Source organism: Equus asinus, chromosome 5 (assembly GCF_041296235.1).
Source record: "Equus asinus isolate D_3611 breed Donkey chromosome 5, EquAss-T2T_v2, whole genome shotgun sequence".
NCBI lineage: Eukaryota > Metazoa > Chordata > Mammalia > Perissodactyla > Equidae > Equus > Equus asinus.
This window is the reverse complement of record NC_091794.1, coordinates 90,357,703-90,381,917: the sequence shown is the minus strand read 5'-3', so window position 1 is coordinate 90,381,917 and position 24,215 is coordinate 90,357,703. Positions and strand designations below refer to the sequence as shown.

The 24,215-nt window shown below is 46.7% G+C and overlaps 2 protein-coding genes across 5 annotated transcripts in view; one reads left to right on the top strand and one right to left on the bottom strand.

Annotated features, from left to right (window-relative positions):
- ZCCHC17 (zinc finger CCHC-type containing 17) overlaps positions 1 to 15,572 on the top strand; it is a 45,388-nt gene extending 29,816 nt beyond the window's left edge. Inside the window, exons 8-9 of one of the 4 annotated variants that reach the window (XR_006527742.2) lie at positions 14,656 to 15,183; positions 15,371 to 15,572. Coding sequence is in view for 3 of the 4 variants with exons in the window: in XM_014837960.3 (XP_014693446.1) it covers positions 14,656 to 14,817 (162 nt within the window). In the remaining variant the exon portion in view is untranslated. Of the gene's footprint in view, positions 1 to 342; positions 508 to 12,894; positions 13,085 to 14,655 lie in introns of those variants that run through there. The other 3 variants (XM_014837961.3, XM_014837960.3, XM_044770227.2) reach the window with 3 other exon arrangements.
- Positions 15,573 to 16,308: 736 nt separating this feature from the next.
- FABP3 (fatty acid binding protein 3) lies at positions 16,309 to 23,981 on the bottom strand. The gene is made up of 4 exons (XM_044770230.2): positions 23,778 to 23,981; positions 20,103 to 20,275; positions 18,020 to 18,121; positions 16,309 to 16,593 (listed from the first exon to the last, which is right to left on the bottom strand). Exons 1-4 carry the CDS (start codon positions 23,848 to 23,850, stop codon positions 16,540 to 16,542), a joined length of 402 nt encoding a protein of 133 aa, XP_044626165.1. The 5' UTR covers positions 23,851 to 23,981; the 3' UTR covers positions 16,309 to 16,539.
- Positions 23,982 to 24,215: the final 234 nt, after the last annotated feature.

Here is a 24,215-nt window from a genome sequence, read left to right as displayed (position 1 = left end):
AATAATAATTTTGTGTATGTATATTTGACTATATATACATATAAACACAAAATTACAGTCTTACTAGGTGTAGTTTATATCCTGCTTTTTTCATTATTCTTATCAAAAGCATTTTCTGGTATCCTTAAATGTTCTTCAAAAACTTGATTCAAGAGCAACATATGATATTGTAGCCAATGGCTGTATGATGTTTTATTTAATAATTTTTCTACTATTGGATATTTTTGATTACTTTCAACCTAAATCTTTGGCCACATCTGTGATTGTTTTCTTTGGCTAGATTCCTAAATAAGAGTTAGGGCTTTAAGGCTCTTGATGCATTTTATCAAATTGTCTTTCCAGAAAGTACGCATCTGCACTGAGCAGTGGCTGAGAGAGCCTGTCTCACTGGGTTCTGTCTCCTGTCGACTACTTACAGCAGAACAATTTGTAAAACAGACGTTATTGTGGTATGGAAAAAAACAGTGCATTTGTAGCCTGCTACAGAGATGAAATGAAAAAACCATGCTACAGTTGATCAGGAAGTAGTTCTTATGTTGTGTAGTATTTTTCTAATTGTGGCCAGTTACTAAGTTTTGGAGTTTTGTTTTGCTGTGTTTTTTTAAAGCTTCAGCAAACTTTTGTTAGCCATCATTTTGTTCCAGGCATTGCAAACGTTGGAATACAAAAACTGATAAGGTCCTTGCCCTCAGTGGGTGTTATCTACAAATTAAGTATTCCTCATTTTATAGGTGAGGAAAAAAGCCCGCTGTGCCATTGTAAGAATTAGCCAAGTATATGAATAATAATTTGTTGATCTGTGTATTCTCTTCCTGGGTGATCACACCTGTCCTAAGACTTCAGCTGCCTTGATGACTTCCCCATTCCTAACTGGTATCCCACAGGTACCTCACACTTTGGCTTGGAGTCCATCAGACCTAGGTTTGAGGCCCTTCTGTGCTACTGACCAGCCGTGTAACTTTGGGCTCTCTAACTTCAGTCCCTTAATTTTCAAAGTGAGGGTGCTGTGATCTCTGATGACAGTGTTCCTTGCAGAGGGATGCCCAAGTCCCAAAAACAGATAGAAAGCGCTAATGAGTAAGTGCTTAATTAATGCTATCTGTCATGACTATCATTATCTCTTCTTCAGCCTTTCTCCCTGCACACCCCCACCCCTGCCACTATGAAAACAACCAAAACTCTGGTTTCTAGCCTTCTGTCTTGTATTACTTATTTTAATGACAGCAATAACCTGCCAGTCTCCCAAGAAAGAAACCAGTATGTCCTTTATTTTCCTCCCCTTTCCATCCCACGTCTGGTTAGTCATCGAGTCCTGTCGGTGGGATCTTTTAAGTATCTCGCTTCTGTTTCTTCCTTCCACTCCCACTGCTACTGTGCATTTCATCCCTTGTGCCTCTCCCTCACATTTGGACTGTTGAACTAGCCTAGGGAGACTTTAAACATACCTGTTTGCCCTCCACCTCTTATTGCCAAGTTCACAGGGCCTGAGTCTGGCATCTGATTCTTTTTTTAAAAGCACTGTCTTTATCTTACTGCTGGATTCTCTTCATTATTATGATTTTTCACCCTCTGCTTTGACTCTGAATGTTGGAGTGTCCGAGGCTGTCTTGTCACTCCCTTCTCTTCTCTAACTTCTCCCTAAGTAATATCATCCTGTCCTTTGGTTTTGAGTACCATTTATATGCTAATAATCCCCAAATTAAGTACTTGTATTCTTATTTTTATCCAAATCTGTAATACTGTCCCTGACTTTTTCTCTGGAACTTCAAATTTAGATACCCAGCTGCCTTCTTGAAATCTGCATCTCATTGTTGAGTTTGCATCAAGCTTAACACATCTCAAAACTCTTTAATTTTCCCAAAGCTGTGCCTTCCACAGTCTGCCCTATCTTAGTGAATAGATCACCATTCACCAAGATGCTGAAGCCCAAATTGGCAGCCCTTGGGTTTTTTTTTTTTAAGATTTTATTTTTCCTTTTTCTCCCCAAAGCCCCCGTGAACATAGTTGTGTATTTTTTTTTTTTTAGTTGTGGGTCCCTCTAGTTGTGGCACGTGGGACACCGCCTCAGCATGGCTTGATGAGCGGTGCCATGTCCGCACCCAGGATTCGAACCAGTGAAACCCTGGCCCACCAAAGCACAGCGTGAGAGCTCAAACACTCAGCCATGGGGCCAGCCCCCAGTGGGGCTTTTTTTTTTTGTTTTGGAGGAAGATTAGCCCTGAGCTAACATCTGCTGCCAATCCTCCTCTTTTTGCTGAGGATGACTGGCCCTGAGCTCACATCCGTGCCCATCTTCCTCTACTTTATATGTGGGACGCCTACCACAGCATGGCTTGCCATGCGGTGCCATGTGTGCAACCGGGATCTGAACCAGCAAACCCCGGGCTGCCGAAGCAGAACGTGCGAACTTAACTGCTGTGCCACTGGGCCAGCCCCTAAATTGTGAGGTTCTTTTTTTTGAGGAAGATTAGCCCTCAGCTAACTGCTGCCAATCCTCCTCCTTTTCCTGAGGAAGACTGGCCCTGAGCTAACAGCCGTGCCCATCTTCCTCCACTTTCTATGTGGGACACCCACCACAGCATGGCCCACCTAGCAGTGCCATGTCCACACCCGGGATCTGAACTGGCGAACCCTGGGCTGCCAAAGCAGAATGTGTGCAATTAACCACTGTGCCACTGGGCCGGCCCCAGTGGGGTTTTTTGATTGTAAAATATAAGTGACATAAATTTTACCATCTTAACCCCCTTATTTTTTCTTTTTTGCTGAGGAAGATGTGCTCCTGAGCTAACATCTATGCCAGTCTTCCTCTATTTTGTATGTGGGTCACTGCCACAGCATGGCTGCTAACAGGTGGTGTAGGTCCACACCTGGGAACAGAACTGGCCGCTGAAGTGGAGTACATCAGACTTAACCACTAGGCCATGGGGCCAGCCCCCATCTTAACTGTTTTTAAGTGTGCATTTCTTTGGCATTGAGTACATTCATATAGTTGTGCAATCGTCATCACCATCCATCCCCAGAACTCTTGTTATCTTGCAAAACTGAAACTCTATACCCATTAAACAGTAACTCCTCGTCTACCACCCTCACCCCCAACCCCCAGAACCTGGTAGCTACCACTCTCCTTTCGTCTCTGTGATTTCGACCACTCTAGGAACCTCATGTAAGTGGGTCATACAGTACTTGTCTTTTTGTGACTGGCTTATTTTACTTAATGTAATGTGCTCAAGGTTCGTCCATGTACTAGCATGTGTCAGAATTTCCTTCCTTTTTAAGACTGAAGAATATTCCATTGTACGTATATACCATATTTTGTTTATCCATTCATTTGTCGTTGACACTTGGGTTGTTTCCACCTTTTGGCTATTGTGGATAATGCTGCTATGAGCGTAGTTGTACAAATATTTCTTTGAGACTCTGCTTTTAATTCCTTTGCGTGTATACCCAGAAGTAGAGTTGCTAGCTCATGTGGTCATTCTATTTTGATCTTTTGAGGAACCACCATACTGTTTTTCACAGTGACTGCACTATTTTCACATTCCCACCAAGAGTGCACAAGGGTTCTTGTAGGGTGTGGTGTTTACAATTATAAACAGGTAAAAGTAGATGACGGTGTTGTTCAGTTGTTCTGTGTCTTTTCTTATTCTTTTTTTAATTCCTGGGAGAGGGTTGTTAAAATATTGTCAGACCATGTCTCTTCCTGTTTAAAATCCTTCAGTGATTCCCCATTGTACTTAAAATCCGAACTGCCTCCTGTGAAAACAAACTGTCTAACCCTACCTCTTCAGCCGCTGCCTTTAGCAGGCGGTAAGTTATGTAAGCTAAAACCTTGTTTTGTCTTTTTCATATACAGTATTTATTTTTACAGTTACCTTCTACTTAAGGCAAGGGGTGCAAGCTTTCTATTTACAATTGTGTTATACAGTTTCCCTTTTAAGTAAAACTGTTTAAAGTAAAAAGAGAAACAATCAAATTTTAAGAAAAAATTTAAGTTAAGAAAGTAGGTTGTAAACACATGGAGTAGAAATTGTGGCAATTTATAGGAATGAGTGGCACTTGGAAAACGCTGATTTAGAGCAGTAGAGGTATTATTTTAGTTTGGTACTATTCTCCTGTGGACCAAAGAAATAGAAATTGATGAAAGCCCCTGCTCGAAGTGCTGCCCTCTGGAAGCCTTCTGCAGACCTTCGGCGTTGCTGGATGCAGCCCAGCGTCCTCTCAGAGGCAGCCCCAGGCCCACCCTGCCTGCCGTGTCACTTATTTCTGAGTACACGGCTTGGCCTTACATACCTTTATTCTTGATGCTAGTGATTCTAGAGCCTTCCTCATAGAGGTCTGAGGACTTGATTTAAGGAGGAAAAAGGGAAGTTTCTGCTATGTAACCTCATTTAAATATAAAACAAAAGAAAGGCAGCCCATAATCTCACTACTTTACCAGAACCTATGTTATGATGGCACATGTTTTCTACCAGCTGTTTTCAAATGCATGTTTTACTAGATGTAATCAAAATGTATGGACAGTTTTGTTGCCTACTGTTTTCCTTTGTTATAGGCATCTTTCCATTTTTGCCATTCAGTCTTGTAATAGTCATTTGTGATGTCTAAAAATATTACATCAGATGGATGCTGAGGAATTGCATTTTTGGAGGCAGTAGAGGATGGTAATTAAGAACCTGAGCTGTGGAGACAGACTGCCGGGGTTCTAATCTCTGCTTGGTCACCTCCTCACTGTGGAACTTTTTAAGTTAATTACTAGATTTCTCTGAATCTGTTTCCCTATTTATAAAATGGGAATAATAAGCATCTACTTCTTAAGGTTGTTAAGATGAGATGATGCCTGTAAACCTCTGAGCACAGTGCCGTGCATAAGCAAAGCCCAGTGTGTGTCCGCTGCTAGTAGGTGTTGCTTAAAAACAGATGCTTTGGAGTCAGAGACTGCGCTCAAGTACAGATGCTGGGTTCAAGGAGTTCATTATATGTTCTGGATATCAATCCCTTATCAGGTATGAGACTTGTTGTAAATATTTTCTCCCATTCTATGGATTGCCTTTTCACTCTGTTGATAGTTGCCTATTTTTTTTTCCAGATTTACATTTAAAAAAAATTGTGGTGAAAATACACATAAAACTTAGCATCGTAACCATTTTTCAGCGTACGGTTCAGTAGTAGTGTTAAGTTTATTCACATGATTGTGTCTTTGGATGCACAGAAATTTTTAATCTTGAAGTCCAACTTATTAATTTTTTCTTTTGTTTCTTGTACTTTTGGTGTCATATTCAAGAAATCACTGCTAAATCCAAATCCAATGTCATGAAGCTTTTCCTTCTCTTCGAAGAGTTTTACAGTTTTAACTCCTACATTTGGATCTTTGGTCCATTTTGAGGTTTTTTTGCATATGGTGTAAAATAAGGTTCCGACTTCATTTTTTTACATGTGGATATCCAGTTTTCCCAGCACCATTTGTTGAAAAGACTGTCCTTTCCCCTTGAATGGTCTTGGCATCCTTGTTAAAAGTTGACCGTGTCCGTGAGGTTTGTTTCTGGCTCTCTATTCTGTTCCATTGGGCTGTATCTGTCTTTATGCCAGTGCCACACTTGAAGTTTTGATTACACTAACTTTGTGTTAAGTTTTGAAATCAGGAAATGTGAGTCCTCCAACTTTGTTCTTTGTCAAGATTATTTTGCCTATTGGGGTCCCTTGAAATTCTATGCGAATTTTAGGATGGATTTTTCTATTTCTGCAAAAAATGTCATTGAGATTTATTTGTGTTGTTTTTAATTTCTTTCAGCAGTGTTTTGTAGTTTTCAGTGTAAGTTTTATTCCTAAGTATTTCATTCTTTTTGATACTCATGTAAGTGGAATTGTTTTCTTAATTTTCTTTTCAGATTGCTCATTCTTAGTGTATAGAAATGCAACTTATTTTTGTGTGTTGATTTTGTATCCTGCAGCTTTGCTGAATTCATTTACTAGTTCTAACAGTTTTTTTGGTGGAATCTTTAGGATTTTCTACACATAAGATTCTGTCTGCAAACAGGTAAATTTACTTCTTTAGTAGAGCTAGATTTTTTACCATGATTCTGTTTATATGTTCCAAGCATTTTTCTTTCTCTTTTAACCTTTTAGAGGGTAAATTATATTTGTCAGATTTCTAAAGCGTTTCTGTGGATATCTCACTTCTGTGGGTCTTTGGTTAAGTTGTTTTTGTATTGTTTAATACATCTGGTGAAAGTAGTTATTGCTTTATTTCTAAAGCTGCTTTGAGATACGTCTTTCACTTCACCAGTGCAGTTATTAAGCATCTGCTAGGTATGAGGCTCTGTAGACCTGCTTAGTCAACCCTTTGTCCTAGCCTCCATCAGTCTTCACTTAGGAGAGGAATGGTCTGATGAACAATGGCAGTAATAATCACCATGCCCTATTATTTTTTAAAGTACCTTTGTGTGTATGAACTTCTAACTCATGAGTTCTCTTTGATTAAAAAGTGCTCTAGGGAGTTGACACCGTTAAAACTTCCCCTTTGATGCCCACTGTTTCTACCAAGATAGCATCTAGCATCGTTGTCTTTTCACCTCGTTGTTAATCTCTTCGTTGTCTTTTATGCCTTATATTTGCTGAGTACTTATAGTTTATAAAATATCTTTATATTTTTTATTTTGTTTTATCCTATACAATTCTGTGAAGTAGCCAGAGTAAATATTATTATTCTCCCATTTTACGCATTAAGAAAATGGAGATTAAGAGAAATGATCTCACTTGAAGTCATACAACTATAAGAAATAGTACTGAAACGAGAACCCAGGTCTTCAGTATTCTTTTCTATATACCACACTTCAACCATTAATTCATTTAGCTCTTCAATTATTTATTTACTCAACAAATAATGTGTATTGAGTGTCTCATATATGTCTGTTGTGCGTTGTGTTAGGTGCTTGACTTAACAGGGCTCATAAGGTCACTTTTTTGCCAGTTCTTGCTCTGTCACCAGCTACCCCTGGCAACCATCTGATGTTAGCTGTTGATCTATTTCTGTTCACAACCATAAGTCAAGATTTCAGGCCTCCTGTCTATTTCCTTTCACCCTCTAAATCTTTGATTCCAGCAGAAGGTTGGCTTTCCTTACCAGTAAAATCTTCTACCCCAGATATATGTTCTGGAGTGTATGAGAGTGGCAGATTCTGACACCTGTCCCAGCACTAGTTGCCTCTGGGCGCCAAATGTGGAACCGAATAGGTTCATCTGGAGGGAAATGCCTTCAGCAGTCCATGTTGCTGAATAGGTCAGTTGGTAGCAGGAACTCCTAGGGTGTGGCAGGCAAGTCACATGAAATAAAGGTTATACATAGCACCTACACTCAAGCAGCTAATAGCATAAGGAGAAAGATAAGCACTCAAGGTATATCTGGTGGCAAAGGATAGACACTCACTCCAAGGGGGATATTGTATCTCATAGAAGTCCAATGACAGGAAATAAAGTATGGTTGGGCCACCCAGAACTGGAACTGGAAAGTTGGAAACAGGCTCTTGGGTTCTCATCTCTGCTGCTTCACAAGGTTTCTTCATTGTCTCACTTGCTTCTGGAGTCTCCTGGAAAAGAATGACTAATGTAAAAACTCTAAGACGGGAGTAGGTGCTAGGCATATTGGGGAACCAGGATAGAGAAGGGATGTCACTTGTTCCAAATAATTCCTGGCACATAATAGGCATGTGCTAGCTACCTTTGAATAGATAGACTCCATAATCTCTGCTATCTGTAGCTCCTCAGCTTCTTTCACTCCGTGAGATTTGCCCTCAGTTTGGAGAGTAATAGGGACTGGCTCCTGCTGCTGCCGGTAGGTAATAGTGAAGGAGGAGGGGCAGGAGTAAGAGATCTTCCTAGCCTTGAGCCCCTCACCTCTTTATCAAAGATGCATGCATTGAAGGCATACCCTTGTCCACAAATCGAGTATGCATTGGTCTAGTTCTATATACCTATTCAGTACCATGATAGTTTTTGTCCCTGTGTCTGAAAAGTGAAAGTCATATTTGTTGGGCAGGATTGTGCAAATGAAAATGGAAATGGGATATGAAGTGGTTGGTAAAATAGGAATAGACGTTTTTGTAGTGAAGCCCTGGGTAATCTTTCCATGAACCTGTGGTCTGTGCTTTGCTAACTTCTTTCGCCTATCATATGCCGTTATGGGTCTTTCTGAATCAGTGCTATCTTATGAAAAGCATTTGCCTCGGGAATCAGGCTGCCCACTGATTATAGTGAAGTTTAGCTATATTTGATCCAGAACATGATTTTCTTCTTTTGATGTGGCTACGATAATTACTCTTTGCTGTACTGTATATAGAACAGAAATAGGAATGCCATTCCTTGGCTACAGCGCTGGCTCTGTCCTGTTATCCAGAGAACTTCTTCTGGTACCTATCTGAGAGAGAGAGGCTGCTAGTCCTGGGCCTGTTCTGATAGAGCACAGAGTTGTCCAGTGTAGTCTGCTCAAAAACCTTCAGTGATTCCCTTTCTTCTATGGAATAAAGACTGAGTTCCTTTAAGACTTCACAATCTGTCGACTTCCCAGCATCATCTCTCACCAGTCCCTTCCCACACACACTGTCCTCCAACCTCATTCATTAAAAGAGCTTCTACTATGTGCTAGGCTCTGTTGTGGTTGCTGCAGGCAAAATAGTGAATGAAACAGGTAAAATCCCTATCTTAATGGTACTTATATTCTAATGGGGGTCACAGACAATGAACTGGTAAACAAATATCAAATAATACTAATATGTCAAATAGTGATAAGTGCTGTGGAGAAAAATTAATTTGGTTATGAGAGATAGGGAGGACTGGACTGGTGGTTGGGGGCATAGGTGACTTCCATTTTAGATAGGGTGGTAAGCGCAGGCCTTTCTCATAAAGCATCATATGAGTGGATATTTGAAGGAAGACAGTAAACAAGCTACTCAGATAAGTGGAGAGAGAGCATTTCAGCAAGTGCAGTAGCCGGATGTTGAGAATGAGCTTGGCATGTTTAAGGAACAGTAAGGAGGCCATTGTGGCCAGAGTGAAGTGAATAAGAGAGGAAGTTCAAGGAAACCAGATCATGGAAGGTCTTACAGGAGAATATGAGGACTCGAGCTTTCACTTAGAGTGAGATGGATGTCATTAGAGGTTTTGACTAGAGGGATGACATGATCTGACTTACCTTTTAAGAGAATTTTTCTTGCTGCTCTGTGGAAACTAGGTGGTCAGAAGGCAAGGTTGGAAGCAGCAAGCTAGTTAGCAGACTATTGATAATCCAGGTGAGAGATGATGGTGGCTTGGACTGGAATGATAGCAGTGGAGGTGGTGAGAAGAGAGTTGAAGTGTGGATTTATTTTGAAGGTAGACTTGACAGAATTTGTTGAGTGATTGGCTGTGAGGTAGGAAAGAGAAGAGTTGGAGATGACTGTAAGGTTTTGGGACTGACTGGAAGATTTGAGTTAGAAGGAGAAGGATTGCAGGAGTAAGCATGAGTGGGGAGCAGCCAGGGGTTTAGTTTGAGTTGCTGTCTGTGAAGATGGGAGAGTAAGCTGCAGGGGAATAGTTTGGGAGGGGACGGCCATAAGACTTGAGATGCCTATCCGATATCCACGTGGCCATGTAGAGGAGGCAGTTAGATGTGTAGTTTGGAGTTCAGAGGAGAAGCCCAGGGAAGAGATATAAATTTGGGAGTCATCTACACATAGGTGGTATTTAAGTTCATATATGAGATCACCTGGAGAGTAAAAATAGGGAAGAGAAGGGATTCGAGGACTTGAGCCCCAGAGTATTCCAAATTTTAGAGGTTATGGAGATGAGAATGAACCAGCAAAGGAGACTGAAAAGGAACAGTCAGGGATGTCAGCAGAAAAATAAGAGAATGTATTGGAAGTTAAGTGAGGAATGTGTTGCAAGGAAGTCGGACTGTGTCAAATTCAACTAATCAATCAAGTAAATGAGACCCAAGAATTGACCGTGGATTTGGCCATGTGGAGGTCATTGGTAACTTTGACAAGAGCTGTTTCACTAGAGTGGTAGGGTGACAACCTGGTTAAAATTGTTCAGGAGAGTTTTTTTAAAAATGGGAACTATTATAGTATATTTTTTTATTGTTGGGAATGAGCCAGTAAAAAGGGAAAAAGTGATGCAGGAGAAAGGGGACAATTCCTGGACCAATGTCTTTGAGTAGAGAGGGGGTGGGATCCAGTGCCTAGTCAGTAGGCCACACAGGATAATTGGTCACTCCTTGAAAGGTCTTTCAAGCCTCTGCCTCATCCTGTCTTCCTTCTGGCTGGAAGGCCCTCACTTTCCTTCTGCATCAGCACTATCACCACCACTCCACCTGCCAAAACCATATTCATCCTTCAGAAGTACAACACGTGACGTGTCCTTCATGCAGCCATCCTCCAATTCCTCGGACATAATCGATTTCTTTCCCTTGTGTGTCCATGGCATGTTTTTTGTACTTTTTTAATTAGTCTTTCTTCTTAATTAGATAATTTGTTCCTTGAAGGCTCATGATCCCTGATTTTTTACCTCACTCAACCATTATAAGAGACAAATTAATTAATAGATAATTCCTGGCTCCTAGAAGGTACTCAGTACGTATTTGTTGAATGAGTATACTGTGTGGTTATAAGGAGTTGCTCTTTCCCTTGTGTGATGAACTTGGCTCGTGTTTGGAGGAATGGCGCCAGGCTCTACTGTGGAGTGTGTTTACTTTGCATCGCCTACTACTGCTTTTCACTGGTGGGTACTCTCTGTTTGTCTGAATTCTATTAAAAATCTGTGTGTTCTCCTTGTCTCCTAAGCAACATTGTATGTAACTAGGGCTCTCTAAAGTGCTTTGTATGAACTAAAGTTCAGTAAATATTTGTGAGTTGATTAATATACCTTTTTCTTCTGGTCTTCCCCTCTCCAAGCTATGATGAACTGGTGCCTTATAGGTAAATTTCTAGCCAGGAATTGCCCTCTGTCCTACTTCCCAAAAGTTCACCCCAGAGAGTCAGTTTGAGAATCAAATCATCTTTTGACAATCAGTCATTTCTCAGGAATAAAAGAATAGTCATTTCTCAAGAATAATTCTTAAGAATAAATTAAAAAAAAAATGTTTGCTTGATTGGTTTCTGGCCAAATCAGTGTATTTTAGTTGGGAGGTGCTAAGTTAGGTGCTGCCTTTAATACTGGCAGGGCTAAAAGGAACACCTACTTTGGGACCCGGCCTGAGTCAAATCCAGGTTCTACCACTTGGGCAAGTAAGTGGTAAAGTCATTTTATTTCAGTCAACTGCTCTGAAGTTATAATTTTCTTTCCTGAAAATATAGGCATAATTATGCCCGCTTAACAGGTTTGTTGTGGAGGTAGATGAGGTATGGCTGTGAAGTGCCCAGCCCAGCGTTTAGAAAACTAAGGTCTCAGTAAATCCTAGCTGCTGTTACTCCTCTGTCTCAGGTTTGCTTCTGTTTTCCTCTCCAGCAGGGCTGCTGCTCTCCTGTTTCGGAACGTAGAGGAACTCAGTGGGCTAGCTGCTGCAGTGCAGGGCGTGTGCTTTTCCCAGAGAGCAGTTTTGAGTAAAGACTTGCTTCCCATGCCCCTCCTGGCCTGTCTTCCGTGGCTTACACCCCTGGGTCATTTTTTTTTACCCTGTATCTTCTGCTCCACTTCTCCCTTGAATGCAGTCGAGGCACCAAAAGCTAGTTTCACCTCTGGCTTTCCATCTTCTCCCCTCACCCTGACTCTCGGCTTTCCTGTTGGTCTGCAACTTCGGAAGTCACTGTTCTTTGTTCTCCAGCTCAAGGTTAAATATACGATGAAAAGCACGCCATCTGCTGGAGAACTGGATTTTCTTTGTTCGGGTTACAAAAGAGCCTTTGCATCTGGCTTGAGGTCTAGAAGACCACCTGTCCCAGTCCCCCTTGCTAGCCAGAGTCCACGTTCCAGTATGCCAGGCTTCTCTAGTGTTTTGTTTTTCTCCTTTCTCCTCCTAAGCCCTTGTCTTTGAGAGAGAGCAGAACAGAAATAACGCCAGACTCTGAGTTAGAATGTGCACATTCAGGTCGCTTTAGTGTGGTCAGTTTGCTTTACTTCTCTGAGTTGCAGTTTTCTCATCTGTGAAATGGAAATAATAATTCCTGAATTTTTACCGTACCAGATTATTATTATAAGATAAGGGACACAGAAATCTTGATAAACTAAAGTGCTATTTGGATGCGAGGAAGTATTATTACTCTCCTTCCTCATTTATTTATCCTAGCTGGGACAGGCTTGGGGGGAACTGGTGCCAGACTCTGCATTTGCTTATCTGCTTTCCTAGGACCCTGGCCTACCTACGGGGCTGGACCTGGTAAGGCTCCCACGCCTATGTAGCCTTTGGTGGGCTCCATGGTCTTGCTATCTGGGAGGGTGCAACATCATAAGCCAAACCATTGATTTGCCAGCTCTCAGCTCCTCCCAGCCATGGTTCCTACAGCTTAGTAATGTGAGTCTGGGGAGCTTCCCCCCTCTACTCCATTGGAGACTCCAAGGAACAATTTTGGTTTAATGTCCTCTCAAAACTTTGAGTCATTTGCTGTAGATACTTGGCCAGACTGTCAGAACATTCTGGGAGTTCTCTGAAATGAGAGAATAATACAGTACTTCTGGCTATCACAGAGTGCTTACCATGTATCAGGCACTATAGTAAGTACTTCTCTTCTTTAATCCTCATAGCATTCTTTGAAATGGGTGTTTATTATTTGCAATTTACTGAAAAGAAAACTGAGGCTCAAAAAAGTTAAAGTCTCTTGTTCCAAGTTACATAGTTAGTAAGTGGCCGAGGTGGAATTTGAACTTAATTCTCTCTTATCCCAAAATTGTTCTGACTACCATAGCATGAGGCTTCCCATCTCTCTACAGGAAGAGGGGCCCTGGGCTGCAGAGGAAAACTCACATCTCCAGTCGTATAATCGACATGCAGATCCCAACCCTGCCTGTGTGATCTCTGGGGCAAGTGGCTTTCAACTTCTCCAGCCGGATACTATCTCATTAAATCTTCACCACAGCCATATGACATAGGTGCTATTCCTATCTCCATTTGACATTTGAGGTGAGGTGGAATGACATGCCCATGGTTACAGAATAGTGATAGTAAGTGACAGTGTGAGAACTCAGGTCTGATTCAGTGTTCTGTCCACCATTTCTCACAGCCAGCTCCTAAGACCTGCTGTATCAGTCAGGCAAACTTACAGCTCTTAGGCTGCTGGTTGGAAGCCTATAGGGGGAGCGGGAGCCTTGCCCTCTTCTGCTCTGTCTCTTTCTCCTCCTGTAATCTCTCCTCCTTCTTAGAAACCTTACTCAGGCAATATAAACATTTGCAGTTCAAGGAAAAGACTTGTGCAGTGCTTAAAAAACAGAGCACCCCAGAGAAGCCTGGGAATCTGCCTCCCATCCTTTGTATGAGTTTGTGCTGTTACTTTGACAGCATGGTGTGGAGGGTATAGTTTTGAGAAAGTTCTTTCTGACCTTTTTTCTTTATCAGTATAATCTTATAAGGTTGTTGTGAAGGTTAGAGATGATAAATATTCAAGGGGAGCAGGTAGAGCCTTATTAATTGATGGCAGTTATTTTCCCCGGCAGCAGAGTCTAATAGAAACCAGACTGTGAGTCAGGAGTCCTAAATCTATTACTCTTATCCTGTGACCTTGGGCAGGTGAGGCCCTATCTGTAGATAGACTACGTGATCTATAAGGACTCCTTTCAGCTTTAATATCCTGTGCTTTTAAAAAATGAAAGTAATAAATGTGTTTGTTTGATTTTTAATCAAACTGAACAGAATTTTATGAAGTAAAAAGTGAAAGACCTCTATCCTTCCCCCTATTCAGTTAATTCCCACGGTAACGCTTGTTGCCAATTTGTGTCCTTTCCATTGTTTTCTGTGTATTTTAAATATATACAGCCGTGTGTAAAGATAGCCAGCCCTGGTCATCTAGTGGTTAAAGTTCGGGGCTCTCACCACTGTGGCTTGGGTTCATTTCCCATTCAGGAACCACACCACCTGTATGTGGGTTGCTATGCTGTGACGGCTTGTGTTGCTGTGATGCTGAAAGCTATGCCACTGGTATTTCACATACCAGCAGGGTCACCCATGGTGGACAGGTTTCAGCAGAGCTTCCCGTCTGAGACAGATTGGGAGAAGGACCTGGCCACCCACTTCCAAAAACATTGACCATGAAAACCCTCTGCATAGCAGCGGAGCACTGTCTGATAGAGCGCTGGGAGAGGAGAGGATGGTGCACAAAGCCTGAGCGGGGCTCCGCCCTGTAGTCCACAGGGCCACTAGGAGTCAGAATCGACTCAACGGCACTAACAAGAACAATGGGTAGATATATATGTGTACGCGTGTGCACAGACACACACATTATATGGTATGCATGTATCTATGTGTGTATTTATATACACACACACACACATATATATGTTAAACAATGCAATCTAAAATACATACTGTATTATGACTTATCCTTCCACTTAACTTGTTTTGGGCATTACTTGAAAATTTAATTTATTGTTTCAAATTAACATTTTCTAATTTATTAAGTGGTCCCCTACTGATTACATGCCATGATTTTTTAAAGCAAATGTACACATAACAATGTTGGTTTTTTAAATTCTTTTCAGGAAAAGAAGAAAAAGAAACATAGAGACAGGAAATCATCTGATTCTGACAGCTCAGACTCTGAGAGTGATACAGGCAAGAAGGCAAGACACACATCAAAAGACAGCAAGGCAGCAAAGAAGAAGAAAAAGAAGAAGAAGCATAAGAAGAAGCACAAGGAATGAGAGTGGAAAGAGTGGAGGGGTGGCTGAGAGAAGAGGGATCAGGAGCCTTGTGCCTTGAAGCCCTGGCTCCTGGAAAGACTCGATAGTGAGAATATGGCCTCCCACCCCACTGACTTTTCTCCCATGGGAGGTGGCTTCCCCTCATGCAGCAGGCAGGTTTGGGAGTTAGATGTCAAAAGCATCTGCCCGAATGAATTGTTTCCTTATCACCCCTGGTCCCTTTGCAAGTGACCCCTGCAGCTCACCCATTCATTCACCCAGTTTCCTTCATTCAGCAGGCGGTCCTATTACCCTCTCCAGCTGCCACTGCCAAAGCCAGATTCCTGCACAGGAGTCCAGGCGGGAGCCACAGGGTCTGCTGTGGAGGTGCGTCTGGCTGTGGGTGGAGAGCAGAGTGATTGGCCCTCCCTGTTGGTCTGCCGTGGGCTGATGGGTGGCTGATCGCTGCTGCATCCAGCGTCGGGGCAGAGGGAGACTGCCAGTATGAGGGAGAACATGGGAAGAAGTGGTGCTCACTTTTTCCATTCCCCCTAACATGATTCCTCTGTGCTAGAAGTGACAGCCAGTGGTCACAGCCAGAGGACTATTGTTTGCAGTGACTGCGCTTGTGTGTGACGTTCTGCCAGACCACTGAACCAGGCAGCTCAAGCCAAGATCATTGCTTCCCTTTGTATTTACTGCTGTGAGTCACTTGGTTCCACGTCAGGCCTCTGCTTCAATCCCTGGCACTAAATGGACGTGTGTTTGGATTTAAATTTACTGCAAGTTCTTATTGATATAATCCCTCTTCCCGGGTAACTTACAGACTTAAAAGTCACTGAGTCTGCATTAGTTGACAGAAAAGCATTTAATATGTTACCTTAGACCTTGGACGGAAGCCCAGCTAAGGCACAGGGCCAGAGGCACCCGCAGGTCACAGTCTTCTCAGGAGATCACTTATAAGCCCCTCCCTTCTGCAATGATCAGATGATCTCTGCCCTCAGAGCTCTTAGAGAACCAGTAAGCATTTGTAACCATGAGCAGTGGCCTGGGGCATGGGTGGGAGCTCAGCAGTCGTCTTGGCCAGTGGGCATTTTCTCCCACCACCATGGTACAAGCCTGGATCCTGTGTCCTGAGCCTGCCTTCTGGAGAGAGACCACAGCATTCCACAGAGGGAGCAACTGTCCAGACCCAGGGGCATTCAGTGCGGGATGGGCCTGCGGGGACAGGTCGGTAGCCAAGCCAGGGGAAGCCCCATCACTGGTTGATTACCCCAGGTTGGACCAGCTCATTTGGCCACGGGGAGGGGACAGTGTAAAGGCGAGGTGTAGGTCCAGCGGTTTTATCATCATGTGTAAGGTGGTCAGCTACCACTGTCCCTGAGACTATCCATCTCAGTCTCCAGTGCTCTTCCTGACTGGCCTTCAGGCAGTCATTTCTGCCCACTCTCTGACACACAGGGAAACTGAGACTCCCAGAGTCATGTCACCAAAGGCAAAAAGGCAACCGGGTGGTCTTAGCTCTGCTTTATTGACTTCAGAGCACACTCTGCATGCAGTTAAAAAACACACATACACAATGGGAACTGGAACTAGATCCAGGCTGGTGCCCCCTGAGCCCAGAAGAACTTCCCCAACCAAGCTGGGTTTATACAAAATGCCAGAGGAAAAAATGAGGCAATCTGGTGCTGAGTCCACAGGCAGCCACTTGGCAGAGGCGCAGTCAGTGAAGGAGCCGGCAGGTCAGGCCTCTTTCTCGTAAGTACGAGTGCTCACTGCGCTGCCATGGGTGAGTGTCTGGAAGGAAAGACAGACAGGTTAGGGCAGGGTGAGGGCACCGGAGGTACTGGGAGCACTCTCCGTTCTCGTGGGGAGAGTCCCCTACCTTTATCCTAAGTCTTCATTTACTACCTGCTATGCCAGATACTTTGCATGTATTTTTTCTAATACTTACCCCAGGTCTTTAAGTTAGGCATTATAGTTCCTCTTTCAGAGATTTTGGAAAATGAGCTTTGAGAGAGGAAATCACTTGGTCAAGACTGCAGCGTTTCTTTTTCCCTTGCACTACTCCTCTCCCTTCATCCCCAGTGCTCAAGGTGAGGCCTGGCACGTAGTAGACAATAGGTCAATAAAAGTGTCCAGACACTCTTGGGGAGGGACTGTGCTAGGGCACCAACTCTCCATTCCTTCCCTTACTTAGGGTAGTGCCAGGGCCAGAGGCCTGAACCCCACCATCCAGCCTGGCATTGCAGAGCCAGGCCCACGGCCACCCATAGCCCAGTTGTCCAGTGAGTGTTTGGTCCTGCATATCATATTCCCACCAAAGCCAGGCACCTCAGTCTTCACTCTGCCGGGCCCCTGCCCCCTGTGAACGCAAGAATGCAGTGAGCAGGTTACACTGCCCCAAGGAGGTCTGCAGTGAAGATTCTGAGGCCTTACAGATTTAGGAGGCAGACTGCAGGTGGCTGCTGTCTCTGCCCCTGGGTCTGGGGGTGTTCAGTCAAGGCTACATTCTCTGAGTGAAGTCCCCAAGTTTGTCCCTAAAGAGAGAGATCTGCTAGCCTGGTTGTTACTTCCTTCCAGGCTGCAGTCAGGTACTTGCAGTAGGCCAGGCATAGGAAGCACTGAGAGGAGGGGGGGCTGGAGTGAAGTGGAAGGACTGTGCTGGCAGTCAGTGCCCCCCGTCACCAGCCTGTCCCTACCCAAAGGCTCTGCCTGGGGAGTGCAGTCCTAGGGAGAGGAGGGAAGGGAAGGCTGGGATAGAGATGGGAGCCTCTCCTCGGGGCCTGGGATCCCAGTCAGCCCTGCTTTCTACTCCCTGGGGTGACGCAGGGCGGCAACACAGAGGAGGAAGCTAAGGCTCTGGAGCACCTGCTGGATCCTCCCACTCAGGGATGCCTTGTGCTGTGCCTCCGCTGTCTCCTCGACTTCCCAGCAGCCCGGCAAGGCTGATGTTAGTAATACCCATTCCTTACAGTTGGGCTTGGAGAGGGTGACTTGTCCAGAGTCACACAGCCTATAAGCTGAGATCTGAACCGAGGCCTGGTTGAGTCCAAAGCCACTACATAGAAAATTCCCACCTATACCACCCGACCCTGCCTCCCCCTCCATCGTCCCAGCCTCCACTGCTCTCAGGGAGAGGCCTTGGCTTTCTACAGCAGGCTTGGCTGAAAGGGCAGTAGTAGTAACCAGTTGGGTGAGGCTCCACAGTTGTCCATCTTACCAGGATGAGTTTTCCATCAATTAGCTCCCGCACGAGTGTTGTCTCTTGCCCATTCCACTTCTGCACATGGACAAGTTTGCCTCCATCCAGTGTCACAAGGGACTGTGGAAAAAGGGTAGAGCCTGAGCTGTGATCCAAGCCAGAATTGAGGGACAGCATGAGGTTCAGCCACTGGGGCCACAGAGGACTCAGCCTCTGACCCAAACTAATGATGGTGCTAGGACAGAACTCAGGCAGCCCACCTCCAACCCAACCCTGCAGGATGTTCAGTTCCCCACCAGCCTCTGCTCCACTACTACCGGGTCGGGGGAGGGGCCTTCAGGTGTTGGACAAGTAGGCAGAGGCAGGCAGTATTGTGGAGCCAGACAGCCTCGCTCTGAAAGGCACCACCAACCTTCAAGATGGGCACTTGGCCTGTACTCTAGGTGATGCCCACAGCCCCACACCCCCAAACGGAGGGGGCATGTACTAGCCTAGATCCCCAAGAAAGACTGGTGAGGAGGAGTCCTGAGACTCTCCAGCCTAGTGGTGACCACACATAATGTCTCAAGTAGGCTTGGGGATGGGAGGTATTGGAAAGTTAGACTTCCTGCCCTGTATTCCTACCCCTCTTCTCTGTCCACATCACGTGACCCTTCAGCTGACAAGTGGGCAGCGACTGCCAGGTCCTGGGACTGGGTGCCCTTGGTGTGTTCCACAGCCCAGGTCAAATGCCCACTCAGTCTTTGGGTGCTGCCAGCCTACATCAGCTGGTTCTCATTTGGTAGCTCTCCCAGGTCCCTCTCCTCGAGGAATTTGGGGGCTCTAGGCCGGGCTAGGGGACCCTAACTGAGCAGGATTCAGTAGGAGAATCTTGAGAAGGCTGTGTGTGTGTTTGGGGCTGGGTGGAGGCTGGGTGTGCATCCTCACCACCACCTTACTCCTCCTTCCCATGCCTCTAGTTTTTTGCCCACTCAGAGCAGATTACTTTAGCCTAGGCATCCCAGGGAACTACTGTTGTGTTTAATTGGGGTTCTTGTCCCTCAAGAAGGTGGGCTTTTCCAAGGAGGTAGAGGCATGTGGTAGGGCAGCTACCTCTCCAAGGTAGGCTGCCATCTTTGGGCACCATCCCAGCTCTGCTGCCCGCCTCCTTATGTGATCCTATGTGATCCTGGAATGAGCTTCCTCCACAAGGAGGAGACCAGACCCTCCCCTGTCCTTCCTGGGGGGCAGCCGTGAGGAAGAGGAAACAGCTGAAGTGCTGAGTGACAGGGTCTGGTGGGAGGACACTGCTGTAGGGACACCCTGTAGAGGTCAAAGCCCTTAGTTCTCTCTCTCCCATGCCTGGCCCAGGGGCTGGGAGGCCTGAGGCAAGCTGTCAAGATAGCCATTGCAGCCTGACAAGCCCTGAGACTGGGGGTGGCTATCCCCTCCCTCCCTGGGAGGAGGGGCACCAAGACTCAGCGGGAAGACACTACAAACACACCAGAGACAATGCCCCGTCCAGAAGGTAGCTTTTCCTGCCTGTGGGCTAGCAGCATCAGAAATAGTTCCTCAGCGTCACTGGCCAAGCCTGGGAGGTGGAGGTTGGAGAAGAGGAAGCATCTGAGTAGGTCTCAACCTCTTGTCCCCAGGTGCCTCCTTTGCTTCTGGAAGTCAGGATGACCTGCTCACTCAGTGTAGAGCTCTGAATTCCCCTGGGTGTCATTCCTAAAGCACTTGAGGTCACAGCCATGGCAACATAACTCCCCCATCTATGGAAGGGGAAAGAAACCCAGAGCTATTGCGTGCCATGCACAAGGTCACCCGGCTGGAGCTGGAGCAGACACTGAGGTCAGAAGAACATGCTGGCCCTGTGCTGCCCATTCTCTGAAGCAGCTAGCAGATGCTTCCCAAGAATGGAGGGTGCAAAACAAGAGGACAGGACTCAGCGTTTAGTGCTGAGGACATTGCAGCACTGCACAGGCTTTATGGACCTTGTTTGTTTTAATCCTGCATAATAGCCTACCCCTCAGGTTGCAAAAATAGGGCGCCAAGACTACCATCCTATTCGCCTTCAGAGTCTCAACACCCTCCATTCCCCAGGCCTGCTTCCTTGACTCACCTTGACCTTCCTGTCATCTGCTGTTGTCTCGTCAAACTCCACCCCCAGCTTGAAGCTGATCTCCGTGTTCTTGAAGGTGCTGTGTGTTTTTATGGTGATAGTGTCCCCATTTACTTCGATGATTGTGGTAGGCTTGGTCATGTTGGCTACCTGCCTGGTAGCAAAACCCACACCTGAGGGCAGAGGGAAGGTTATGAGTGTATGAGCTGGAGTGGAGAGGCAGGGTACAGGGAGCTCAGTGAACAACTCTTAGGCCTGGGTGTGGGGCAGAGGGAAAAGGAGGATGAGAACTTTCAAAGACTTTGCGTGGCTTTTTTTTTTTTGGTGAGGAAGAGTGTTGCTGAGCTAACATCTGTGCCCATCTTTCTCTATTTTGTATGTGGGATGCCGCCACAGCATGGCTTGATGAGCAGTGTGTAGGTCCACGCCCAGGATCTGAACCTGCAAACCCCACCAAAGCAGAGCCTATGAACTTAACCACTACGCCACCGGGCCATTTTTAAATTCAGTCTTCCTGTTAGCTTTATGCAATGAAGAGACACTATTGAGCCCATTAGACAGATGAGAAACTTAAGGGACAGGCATGCCACAGCAGGTCTTGGCAGAGCTGAGATTAGAATAAGCTGCTAAAGTGCTTTCTGTGTGGTGAGCACTGTGTTTTCTCACTCAATCCTAGTCTCCCTGAAGGGTTGATCTCCACTTTACAGATGCAGACACTGAGAGGTGAAGCCCAGGATCACGTGTCTGGAATTCAAACCCAGAACTGTTTGACGGCAGAGCTCACTTAACTGCTCAGCTGTCCAGCGTCCCAAGGCTGGAGCACAGGGCTCCCTTCCAGGGCACCTGAGCAGCTTCCAAGCCACAGGCTGAGGAAAGAAGAGAAATGTGGACTTTGGCTTCCAAAAGCCTTAGGGATAAGAATTTTCCACCTTTGGAATTTTTTGCCCTGAGACATACTGGTGCCCTTGTCCCCCATATATGGCAACAAGATGTTTTCAAAGCCTCTTATCCATGATCTAGGAGGGAGGCAGACGGGAGTGTTTGTCTCAGTGTACAGATGTAGGAGAGGCCTAAAGTGGTGCGTGGTCAGGACTCAAATCCAGGTCTCCTGGCTCTTATTCTAAGGCCCTGCGGGGACTCCCCTCCCAACCCAAGCTCGGCTTCCCTGGGTGCTGGGCGAGGCCCTCAGTGTCCTGCCAGTGTGTGGAACAGAGCTCTTAGGAAAGCCTTCAGCCCTTCAGGTTGTGGCTTCCCTGAGATCTGTCCTTTTGCCTCTAACCTCCCATCAGGACTGCCCCACGCCTCTGCCCCCAGCCGCCTATGCTGAGCTGTCCCCCAGGGCAGAGGTGAGGCTGGAGCAGCCCAGTGTGGCGATGTGGTGTGTGTGAAGTCCCCGCACATGCCTGGCTACCTAGTGCTTGCTGGAAGCTAGGTACTTGGCCTGTGCGGTACACAGGTGGTTTTACTTACTGCTCCTAACGGCCCTCAACGGCAGGTTTTATTTTCTCCTATTTACAAATGGGACTTGGAGAGTGAAGTGATTTGCCCAAAGTCAAAGAGTGATCTCAGTTTGAGTCTAGGCTCCAAAACTTCATTGTTCATCCTGGACCATTCTGCCTGCCAGCACATACTTCATCCGGGCACTGAGGCCACCGGGTGTGCCTGTGGTCACTGGTACCAACCAGGCTGGGCCTCTGCCCCTCAGAACCCTTGGTCTAAAACGAGAGGAGCACGGGCAGCTCTGCAGTGTGCTATTGCCCTGCCTGGCAGTGAGGGACTTAGCCTTGCCCCTGCTATCACAGTGAGTCAGGCCCGTCCCCTCCCCGGCACAGAGCAGGGCCTTGCAACGCACAAGGAGCTCTGTTTGCTTAGGACCTACCCAGAGGTATGGAGTGTTTGAGGAAGGAAGCCACTGGGGGTGAGTGAGGGACTAAGCTAAGAGAAACTATGACCGAAAACTGAGCTACAGAATTTAGGAGACTCGGGAAGAGCTGGGTTCTACTCAAAAATGAAGCTGAAGCTATTTACTGAGAGAGCCGAGGGGAGTCTTTTTCTCCCCCATGGCCTCATCCTTTCCATCTGTACACATGAAAAGCAGGCTGGATGGATTCTCAGCCCCCTAGCCCAAGTTGGGGCAAAATAATGGAACAAGGGTGACAAGGATGTTGCAGCCACTTCAGGGGCTCAGGTCTTCAGTTAGAATGTCTGTTTGGGGAGGAGGAACTAACCCCGGGCATCCCAACTTGCCCAACAGCTGCCTGGGGCCCCCTGCTTCTAAAGAATGGCTCCGCTCCTGGAGTCACTGGGCAGAGTGCCCAGCATAGGGTAGGGGCAGTGGAGGGCTTTGGTCCCTATTTCAGAAAAGGGTTAGGAACAGAGGTGAGAGGTGTCTGGAGTGGACCCCCCCCCCCCTTCTTTGGGTATCTGTCACAATCCAGGCCCCCTTCCCTGGGAGGAAGGTATGGAACCTAGCTCCACCATACACAACATTTTGGTTTTCCCTGTCCCAGCCTGGGGGACTAGGATAATCTCATAGCTGAGGATTTCAGAGAGTATCACCTGCTCCATCTAAGCCCATTCCAGGAGGGGAAGGGCTGAGGTCAATCATTAGCTAAGCAGTCCCTACCACTCCCAGCCCCAGGGCCCATAGTGGGACCTGTTCTGCCTTGTAGATCTAGAAATCTGGGTTTTCATATCAGCTCTGCTGCAGAATTGATATGACAAGGTTCACCTCTCTCTGGGTCTGTTTCCCCATCTGTTGAACTAGGCAAGGTATGGGAATCTCCAAGGACCTCACCTGTAAGGTTCTTTGAAACTTTATTCTTCCCCATCCCAATGCCACACTCTCCTACACCAAAGACCCTCCTTGCCTTTAACAGGTCTTGGCCTTGCTCTGCGGCTCTGTGCTGCACCCCAGAAGTCCGTCCCCACGAGCAGCCCGAGCCTTGGGTTGTAGCTGGTCATGGGCCCTTAGCCCCATCCTACCACTAGGCTCACTGACAGCGATCAAAGCCTGGTTACACACCACTGCAGGGCCAGGTCAGAGGCCGGCTGGTGAGAAAGAGGGCATCCTCCAGCGACAATCCTTCTCCCTAACCCAACATGGAGGGGCAGGGGTTGTTGCTAACTGTGCAGGCCCCATCTCACCCCCTCCTCACATCCCACTCCCCGTGCTTCCCCACTCTTCCTCCCCCTCCTCTTGGGGATTCCCGACTTCTCTGAGCCACAGCACACTCCCTATCAGCCCCATTCCCTTTCTGTGTTCCATCTCCAATTCCTAAACCACCCATGCACCTCTTCTTTTCCTCCCCTAGCCAGCTTTCCACCTTCTGCGATCAATGCTCTTTTTATCCAGACCCACCCGCTTCCTCCAGATCATATACCCCTCTTCCTCGAAAGCGCCTCCCTGCCCCCACATCGCCCGGCACATCTGCCTCCTCCTCGCTCCTCCTTACCTGGGAATCCCTCACGCCAGGTTCAGACTGTGAAAGCCCCCTCTCAACAGGCCTCGTATGCCCTGGCCCAGGCTGCCACCTTCTCCGCGTCTCCCTACTCCCCAGCCCTGACCGGGAGGGATGCAGCCGGCGAGCAGGGTACTAGTCAGGGCGGGAGGGCTGCGCTGGGCTGGGCACGCAGCCAGCCCCTCCCCAGCCCAGCATCCCAAGCTGCGCTCACCGATTGACTTCATGTAGTCATCGAAATTCTTGCTGTCCACTAGCTTCCAGGTGCCGACGAAGGCGTCCACCATGGTGAGGCTGTCCTAGGTCAACAAAGAAGAGCCAAGAGAGCAGGCGTGTAAGGACTCCGGGACCCGAAGCTCTCGGCCCGCGCTGCCGCTTTAAATAGCCCTTGTATCACGTGATGAGGCGTGGCCCACACCCGGGCTCCCGAAATAGGAAGCCGCAGGCTGCAGCTCACTCGCCCGGGGCTGGCCGCCCATCCCCCAACCGGCCGAGCAGGGGAGGGGGCAGTCACTAACGCCCGGCTCGCCTGCGTCGGCGCGGTTACCCGGCCTCCAAGGCGCTGCCCTGGGGTGGCCGGACCTGCTCTCTTTCCCGGCCTCAAGGAGCTCTTGAATCTGAGAAGGAAGCAGCTGGGGGCACGGTGCCGGCA

Bases quoted from the DNA above. Each gene is read 5' to 3' on its own strand.
- FABP3 (XM_044770230.2), bottom strand. From the start codon at position 23,850: ATGGTGGACGCCTTCGTCGGCACCTGGAAGCTAGTGGACAGCAAGAAT. The intron at 20,276-23,777 runs GTGAGCGCAGCT...CTCTGCCCTCAG, and splicing joins TGACTACATGAAGTCAATCG to GTGTGGGTTTTGCTACCAGG. The intron at 16,594-18,019 runs GTAAGATGGACA...CTTTCCTTCCAG, and splicing joins TTGATGGAAAACTCATCCTG to ACACTCACCCATGGCAGCGC.